This window comes from Lepidothrix coronata, unplaced genomic scaffold, assembly GCF_001604755.1.
Source record: "Lepidothrix coronata isolate B3197 unplaced genomic scaffold, Lepidothrix_coronata-1.0 Scaffold233, whole genome shotgun sequence".
Classification (NCBI taxonomy): Eukaryota; Metazoa; Chordata; class Aves; order Passeriformes; family Pipridae; genus Lepidothrix; species Lepidothrix coronata.
Window position 1 is genome coordinate 546,962 of NW_016690413.1, and position 8,693 is coordinate 555,654.

General features: G+C 61.8%; 2 protein-coding genes across 2 annotated transcripts in view; one reads left to right on the forward strand and one right to left on the reverse strand.

The window, feature by feature from the left end:
* The first annotated feature begins 97 nt into the window (after positions 1-97).
* GPX4 (glutathione peroxidase 4) lies at positions 98-1,660 on the forward strand. The gene is made up of 7 exons (XM_017834391.1): positions 98-151; positions 262-356; positions 483-627; positions 707-858; positions 961-985; positions 1,259-1,318; positions 1,408-1,660. The coding sequence occupies exons 1-7, from the start codon at positions 149-151 to the stop codon at positions 1,438-1,440; spliced, it is 513 nt and encodes a 170-aa protein (XP_017689880.1). The 5' UTR covers positions 98-148; the 3' UTR covers positions 1,441-1,660.
* Positions 1,661-2,773: 1,113 nt separating this feature from the next.
* SBNO2 (strawberry notch homolog 2) overlaps positions 2,774-8,693 on the reverse strand; it is a 45,313-nt gene continuing 39,393 nt past the window's right edge. The window contains 8 exon segments of the mRNA XM_017834397.1: positions 2,774-5,936; positions 6,232-6,422; positions 6,827-6,903; positions 7,109-7,240; positions 7,453-7,545; positions 7,668-7,762; positions 7,936-8,079; positions 8,407-8,554. Coding sequence (XP_017689886.1) covers positions 5,389-5,936; positions 6,232-6,422; positions 6,827-6,903; positions 7,109-7,240; positions 7,453-7,545; positions 7,668-7,762; positions 7,936-8,079; positions 8,407-8,554 — 1,428 coding nt within the window. The 3' untranslated portion in view covers positions 2,774-5,388.

The window sequence follows — 8,693 nt, forward strand, 5'->3', positions numbered from 1 at the left end:
CCGGGCCGGTCCCGCGCGCGCTGATTGGCCGCGGCGGCGCGGGGGGCGGTGCCTGTGCGCGATGCGCTGGGGCCGGGCGGTGCGGGCCGCGCTGCGAGGCGGGAGCGCGGCGGCGGCGGCGACGCTGCTGCGGGGCCCGGTGCGGAGCATGGTGAGTGCGCGGGGCCGGCGGGGGCTGCTCCCGGGGCTCCCCCGGGGCCGGCGGGGCGGGGGCGCGGACGGGGCTCGCCGTGGGCTCCCCTCTGACCCCTCGCCCCGCAGTGCGCCCAGGCGGAGGACTGGCGCTCGGCCAGGGCCATCTACGACTTCCACGCCCTCGACATCGATGGCAACGACGTGTCCCTGGAGAAGTACCGGTAGGAGGGCAGGGCCGGGGGCGCGGGGCCGGGGCGCTGAGCAGCAGCGGTTCTTGCGTAACCCGGGAGCCGCTGCCGCGCCCGGCGGGCGAGGGGCCTCTCCCCGCTCACCCGCCCCGTCCGCAGGGGCTGCGTCTGCATCATCACCAACGTCGCCTCCAAATGAGGGAAGACCGCGGTAAACTACACTCAGCTTGTTGACCTGCACGCCCGATACGCTGAGAGGGGTTTACGCATCCTGGGCTTTCCCTGCAACCAGTTCGGGAAGCAGGTGCGCGGGAGGGGCCGAGCGCTCCCCGGGAGCCTCAGGACGGCCCGGGAGCCCTCACGGTCCCGGTGTCGCCTCTCAGGAGCCCGGGGACAACGCTCAGATCAAGGCATTTGCTGAGAACTACGGGGTGAAGTTCGACATGTACAGCAAGATCGATGTGAACGGGGACGATGCCCACCCGCTCTGGAAGTGGATGAAGGAGCAGCCCAAAGGGAGGGGCACCCTGGGCAAGTGAGTGTGGCAGGGAGGGCTCGGCTCGGGGCCTGGCTGGGGCTGAGGAACCTGAGGAAAGGTTTTTCTGACCAAAACTCACTCCTTGTTTTTCTCTCCTAGTGCAATAAAATGGAACTTTACCAAGGTAGGACACAGCTGCCTCCTCTGGGCCGTGCTGGGCTCTGGGGAGCTGGGGGGGGGTCCCCGAGGCAGGGAGGGGAGGGGGGAGCCTCACACCCGGGCTCTGCTCTGTGCCGTTACCCTGGATTTTGGGGCAGGAGCATTCCCAGGGGCTCCTGTGCCTGGAGACCCCTGGGAGCCCCTACCCCGCCCCAGGGTGCAGTAATCAGCAGGCACACTCCCTGGGAGCCCAGCTGACCCCTGGACTCGCCCACGGGGTGTTGCTTCACTCCCCCAGTTCCTCATTAACCGGGAGGGCCAAGTGGTGAAGAGGTACAGCCCAATGGAGGATCCCTACGTAAGTGCCGGGGAGCAGCAGCGGTGCCGGGCGGGAGGGGGGGATGGACGGGGATGTTCTGGGGCACAAACGCTCCCTGTTCCCCGCAGGTGATCGAGAAGGACCTCCCTGCCTACCTGTAGCTCCGCTCCGCTGTGCCCCCGCCCGCCCCGGCCCCGCTGCCCCCGGAGCCTCCTCCAGCCCCATGACGGGCTGCCCCCAAGCCAGGTCCTGGTGGGGCAGCCCCGACCCCGGCGTGCACCGCTGGACAGAGGCCCCGGGGCCGCGGCCGCCCCGGGCAGGAGCAGCCGGAGCCCCCTCGCAGTAACTGGAGTCCCCTCGCAATAAAGACCTTAGGAATGAGCCCGTGGTGTCTGGGGGAGGGACGGAGCAGGGATGGGGCCGGGGCTGCTGCTCTGCTCCCGGTGAGAACCTGGAGCTTTGCTGGGAGCCAAGACCTTACGCAACTCCTGAGCTCCTGAGCAGGGATAATCCCCGGGGCTGAGGAGGAAGTGCACACAAATCCTGCGTGAGCCACGATCCTGAGGGGCTCCTTGGGAAAAGGCAGAGCAGGGGAAGGTGAAGGTGTGTGTCCCCTCTGGGATCCCTCCTGTCCCCAAGAGCTCTCCCAGCTGGGCAGGGCAGCAGAGGGGACGGGTCCAGCAGTGGCACAAGCCCCATCCAGGAGCAATTTCTGCACAACAGAACCCAGTCGTGTTGGAACACAGTGAATTAACCTCCCACAGCCAAGACAGGTCTGACGACAGCAAGCAGGACCATCCTCCTCCTCCTTCTGCATGGGGCAGCCATGCAGGGACACTGAGTGCCTCTTCCCCAGGACCTGGGGGGTGCTGGATCTTCCCTTCACATCTGCAGTCCCCACGGGGAGCCCCATCCTCAGCGGGGATGGGAGGGAGTGGGAAGAGCCCCGGGGTCTTCACTGGGGTCCCCCAAGTCTGCTTTCCCCTGTGCCTGCAGTCTGGCACCTCAGGGATGCTGGAGGACCCCACTCCGGGCACAGGGGCTGTTTTTGGGAGCTGCCCCCCAGCCTTGGCCCAGATCACTCCCTGGGGCTCACCCCATCCCACCTCCCGCGGGATAACTGGGCCGGGATAACTGGGCCGGCAGTGCCCGGGCGAGACATCCCGGCACCGCGGAGGAACACGACAGACAGAGGCTCCTTTATCTGTGTTTGCCCAGCAAAGCCGGGCAGGAGCCACCTCATCCAAGGCCAGTACCCCGGCTGGAGCCACCAAGGATCCTCCTCTGCAAGGCCAGTGGCTTCTCCCAGGGAGAGGGGGAGGCTTGGGACAACAGCCCTCAGTGCCACCAAGATGACACGGGAGATACAAAGTCCAGCTGCCAGCAGGACCCTGACCCAGGAATTCCTGATCCAAGTCCCACTGGGATCTTGGGGCAGGTTGGACAGACAGACAGACAGACAGAGCTGGGACTTACAGAAATCTCACATGTGGCTTCGGTTCCATTTTTACTGAGCAGAATGAAAAATTATCCTTCTGAGGCAAGTAGAAAATTCAGGAATGATTAGTCCAAGGCACATATTCTAAAAAAATCTCTTTACATATGTACAACTCCATCAATTATAAATACACATAGAAACCAAAGGCAAACAACAAGCAGATTAAAAAGTGCCAACAAAAAGGTATCAGGGAAGAAAACAGGGACTCATTAAAAATACAATCAGTAGGACAACGGCAGAATAATTTAGTTAAAAGATAATGTTACATATTATTAACCCTGACAAAACACAGGATTGGGGCAGGGAAGGGATTCCTTGAAGGTGCTCTCTGTCTTCCCAGAGACCAGGGAGGGAGGATTGCATATATTTTAAGGTTAAGGTCAAAGCCACCAGGTAAGGCTCCGGTGATGGCGGAGGGTGCCCAGCGGGGAGTTCCCCCTCGTTATTCCTGAGTTTCAGCCTCTCTGAGCTGCGTTTTCCTGGCGTCTTTTTCCCTCCTTGCTGAGAATTCAGCCCCGTGCCAGATGCAGGAGGTGCAGCTGGGGCCTCTCTGCCATGGGGAGGGCTGGGACGTGCTTTAAATAGGGGAGGGTCTGGGGAGGGGCAGCCTGGCTCTGCCCGGCCCCGGGGACGCTGCTGCGGGCGAGAGGAGCAGAGCTGGGGGAGAGCAGGAGCCCCCCGGGGCAGCAGCAGGGCATAGGGGGCTCCCCCCATCTTTGGTGATCACTTTGAGGTAAAGGAGGTTTCCTTGGGTGCAGTGAGATGTGCCCCTGACAGCAGGGACTGACTCCAGCCCAACGGGTGGTGGGAGGCAGCTGCCAGCTGGGGAGGGGGGAAGGACAGGGACCACAGTAACCCCAAACTGAGCCCACACGTGTGGCACCGGGGCAGGTCCGTGACCTCGGGGTGTCAGGGAAGGCAGCTCCTGCCTCGGGCACAGCACAACACTCCAGACACAGACCCAGAGCAACTCCCAACACCTCACAGAGCCCTGGGGGGACACGGCAGGTCCCAGCACTCTGCCCAGAGGAGGGGACACTGCCAGGCACTTGCAACGCTGACCTCTCAGGCACGGGGGACCCCAGCCCAGGCCTTCCTGGCTGGACCCCAGGGAAGGTCCCAGGTCCTTCCCTGGAAACATCCCAGTGCCACTTTTAGGAAACACCTCGATGAGTGACAGCAGAGAAAGGAAACCCATCAAAGGGAGGCTGGCAGAGGAGCAGCTCAGGGGAGGTGCTGGAGGTGGCCAAGGGCCATCTCTGTCCCAGGAGGAGGCAGCTGGTCCAGCTGTGGGACAGGGGGTGGGGCAGTGCTTGCAAAACAGCCTTTGCTCTTTGGTATCCGAGAGCAAGGTTGCAGCAGGAGCAGCCAAACTGTGCATCCCAGGCAGTGACACTGACACTGCACACCCTGGGCAGTGACCCTGCACACCCTGAGCAGTGACACTGCACACCCTGAGCAGTGACACTGACCCTGCACACCCTGAGCAGTGACACTGCACACCCTGGGCAGTGACCCTGCACACCCTGAGCAGTGACACTGCACACCCTGGGCAGTGACCCTGCACACCTTGAACAGTGACCCTGCACACCCTGGGCAGTGACTCTCACAGTGCACATCCCTGAGCAGTGACCCTGACACTGCACACCCTGAGCAGTGACTCCCAGGCTGCACACTCAGCACTCACCAGGGAGCTCTTCCCTTTCAGAGTGGCCTGGGAGTGGCTGTTCCCAAGATCAGCAGTGACCAGGGCTGGGCTGCCAGTCCCAGACCCTCGTGCCGGGGTCCATGGTCTAGCCAAGGACAGTGCAGGACCAGCAGGACAGCCAGGTGAAGGGACAACATGTGACAGCAGGAAACTGGCCAAAGCATGGCTGGTCACGGCGACCCGGCGAGGTTAAAGTGCAGGACAGGGGACACGTGGCCCTTCTGCTCCAGGGAATCCTGCTGGTCCTGGCCTGGCTGAGCTCTGACAGACTCAAGCTCTGTCACTGTGGGGGTGCATCCAGCTCCAGCCTCTCCCACAGAGCTCAGCAGCCCAAGGTTCCTTCCCAGGAAGGGAAGGGCAGTGCAGGCAGTTTTGGGTCTCTCAGTACACTGGCTCAGCCCTACCCGAGGACAGCTGAGCTCAGCAGCTCCCAGCTCTGCTGGGACAGCATTCCCTTGCCCTTCATCCCAGCCCTCCAGCACAGGCTGGGGTGGCCCAAACTGGGGGCCTGGGCTCCCACCCTTCCCTAATGGACCAGCACCACTCACCGGGCGGCTCCGGAGCCCGGCTGTGGCCCCACAGAGCTGGGCTGGGCTGGAGGGCTGGGCAAGGCCTGGCCTGGCTCGGACACTCAGTAGTCTGTGAGGGGTGGGCAGAGGAGGGGGGTCTCCCCTCAGTCCCACACAGTCCTGTGAGCAGGACTGGACACAGCAGAGCCCCCCGGCCCAGCAGAACCCACTCGGTTTCCCCCAGGCACGTTCCACCCAAACCTGTTTCCTCCCTCAAAACCACAAAAGGGTCAGTCCAAACGGGCAGGACATTCAGGGCTCCTCAGCTCTCACCTCTGCCCCAGAGGACGCAGATCCACAGCGGCCGAGCTCCGCTGGCATTCCCGGCTGGCACTCAGAAATCCAGGTGCGGCCCGCTGAACTGGATCACGCTCTGGCGCTCCTGGGGGAGCAGGTTCTCCTGGGGGAACGTCCTCAGCATGTCCTCCAGGATCTCTCTAAAATTGATACTCCCATCTTGCTGGAGAAAATCCTCCTGTGGCTGCTGCAGGGGCGGCGGGGGGGGCGGCGCTGGGGGCTCGTGCCGTGAGGGGCCGGGGGCCACACCACCCTCCAGGCCAAAGCAAAAGGGCAACTGGTGCTGCTGGTGGGGTTGCAGGGGGGGCTCCGAGGGGAAGCACAGTGCTCCGGGCTCCGAGTTCATCACCACGTCGGGAATGCTGCTGCTGGGAGGGCTGCAGGTCAAGTCCAGGATCTCGTCCTGGCACAGGGAGGGCAAGGACAGCGGTAGCCTGGGCCCTGGCAGGAGGTGCAGGGGCAGGGAGAAGGGTGGGCCCTGCTCCCGGGCCTGGAGCAGCCGGCTGTGCTTCCGCTTCACGTCCTGGTCCATCTGCTTCAGCTCCTCCCGCACCCTGTGGACGCAGCTCTCGGGGATCTTTATCCCTGGGGGAGGAGCAGACATCAGTCCCCACAGCAGGGAAGGGATGGGGCGCTCTGGGGACAGAGGGAAGGGCAGCAGCACTGGGGGTGTTCACATGGGCACTGAGGGGACAGGCCTGGCTCACACCCTCTGCCCGGACACATCGGGGTAACCCCAGCTCCCCTCCTTCCCGCGGGGTCACCTCAGCAGCGGGCGCTTCCAGGCCGGAACACGTCCCTTTTTAGGAAGGGAATCTTGGTGCTGGGCACCTGGACCCCTTCATCCCACTCCCCCTCCCCTCCCCAGCACTTCACCCACCAACTTGCTTCTTCTTCTCCTTGGTTTTGAGGCGGACGATCTGCAGGTAGCTGCTGGCGGTGATGTCGGCCATGATGCCGGCGATCCTGCTCCACACCCGCAGCAGGGCCCCGCACAGCATGTAGTAGTGCCGCAGGCGCATGCCCTGGAAGCACTCCTTCCCCTCCTGGATCAGCTTGCAGCTCTTGTTCCTTCGGTTACCATGGGAGAAAACCACCAGGATTAGCACAGGAGCACAGCGGCTTCCCCCCCTCGGCCTCCCCCAGTGCCACAGCCAGGGACCCCCCAGCACAGGCCCTGCCTGGGGAGGGAGGACGTGACTCGACGACTTTAAGCTAAAAGAGGGGAGATTTAGATGGGATATTGGGAAGAAACTCCTCCCTGTGAGGGTGGTGAGGCCCTGGCCCAGGTTTCCCAGAGAAGCTGTGGCTGCCCCATCCCTGGCAGTGCTCAAGGCCAGGTTGGAGAGGACTTGGAGCAACCTGGGGTAGTGGAAGGTGTCCCTGCCATGGAACTGAATGGGCTTTATTTAAGGTGCCTTCCAACCCAAACCACGCTGGGATTCTGTGGCAGGCTAGGGCTGCAGCTGCCTTACCACAGGGCGTGGTTACAGTTCTTCAAGGAGAAGTGGTAGCTGCTCTCCCAGTGCTCCTTGGCTTCCTCGGGCATCACCTGCAGCACAACACTCAGCATTAGGGATCTTCCACTGCCCAACACCCAGCGAAATCCAGGGCTGGGAGTCAGGACACACCAGTGCTCCCACCATCCCTGCCCAACCACAACAGCACCCTGAGGAGCTGTGATGGGTTAGAGGGAATGTCCTTCCAACCTCCCCCAGCCCACAGCCCCCACAGCAGAGGCGGCAGCTCCCACCTACCCGCCGGTACTTCTTCTGCAGACTGTCCAGGCTCTCAGGCTGGCTTTGCTTCCCAATATTTGGCTTGTAGAGGATGAAGTTCTTCCCACGGCTCTGCTCTGCCAGCAGACAGGTGTATTTGCTACCTCGCATCTGTGGGGTACAGCTGATGGTTACAGTCACAGCCTCTCTCCCCAAGCCCAGGTTTCTCTAAAGTAACCCCTTCCTTCCAGGATGGAGGTTCTTGGAGGCATCTTCCAGCCCTCAGGAAGAGGTCAGACATGGAGCCCGTAGAGCCATGGCAGATCTCCCACTGGAGCCACCCCTGAGCTGAGGTGCCACCCTGGCAGAGCCCAGGGACATACCTTGTAGGAGAGGTAGAACCCTTCGTTGGCTCCTGTCAGTTTGAGCGACTTCTCATAAGCTTCTTCCCACTTTAAGCCTCTGTCGACGCTGATCTGAACAGGGACACACAGAGGGATTTGTAACTCCAGGGACAGGACAAGTGCATCACAAATCCCACCCTCAGCACAACCTTGGTGCTGCTGCAGCCTAGAGCCAGGTAGAGACAGGTGCCCACCTTGTAGAACACGACCTGCCCGTCCTGCGGGTGCCCCGGGGTCAGGAAGACCTCCTTGCTCTCCTCATAGATCTCATCCACTCCTGGTGCTAAATCTGAGGAAGGAGAAAAGGCTGCTCTAAGGAAAACCCACCCAAACCACCTCCTTGGGTCTCAGCATCTGTGCTGGGTGGGGAGGCTGCAGTGGGGAACCACCCTCAGTCAGCACAGGAGGAACAGGGAACCCTGGGGTGCAGGAGGCAGAGCTGTGGCCACCCCCTCTCCATACCAAGGATGCCCATGTCGTATTTGCCCTCCTTCTTGTCCTTCTCAATCAGATAGTCAAAGGTGTCAGAAAAATACTGGAAGAGCATGTTCTGCTTGTCCACCTCCAGGCCCAGGATGCGGTTCAGGAATTTGGTGATGGAGCAGTCTGCAAGAGCACAGCGGGTCAGGGAACATGGTGCAGCTGGGCACAGAATCCACCAGCCCCCCCAAAAGAGCCCCTCAACCAGCCCCACAATGTCCCTTCCAACAGCAGCACAGCTCAAGGGCTGTTCCTGTGGGCTGGGAGCAGCTTCAGGGCCATGGGATGTGTGGGGCCATGGGATCTGCAGCACAGGCTGCTCCCACAGGACCTTCCCTTCAAGACAAACATCCTGCCCAGCTGCCCAGCAAACCCCACAAGGCTGGGTGGGCCATGACACCCCTGCCCCTTCCGTCTGCCCCCTGCTTTGGGCAGGAACAGCTCGACACATACCCTTCTCCACCGAGACAGTGCCATACTTCATCTGACTGCAGCAGATCCCCACAGAGATGAGCCCTTGCTTCATTTCTGAAATGGCAGAAGACACTTGGTGTGTTTTGGGGTTAAGCCTCCCCTCAGCAGTCTGTCCTAGTTAGGACAGCTGAGATCAGTTCATCATGGTATGGGTGTAACCCAAAACTGTGTATTCTATAGCCTTCCATGCCATTTCCCAGAAACTGTTGTCAATAGACTATTACCCTCAACTGAACTGCAATCACCACTTTTGACCAGACTGCAAC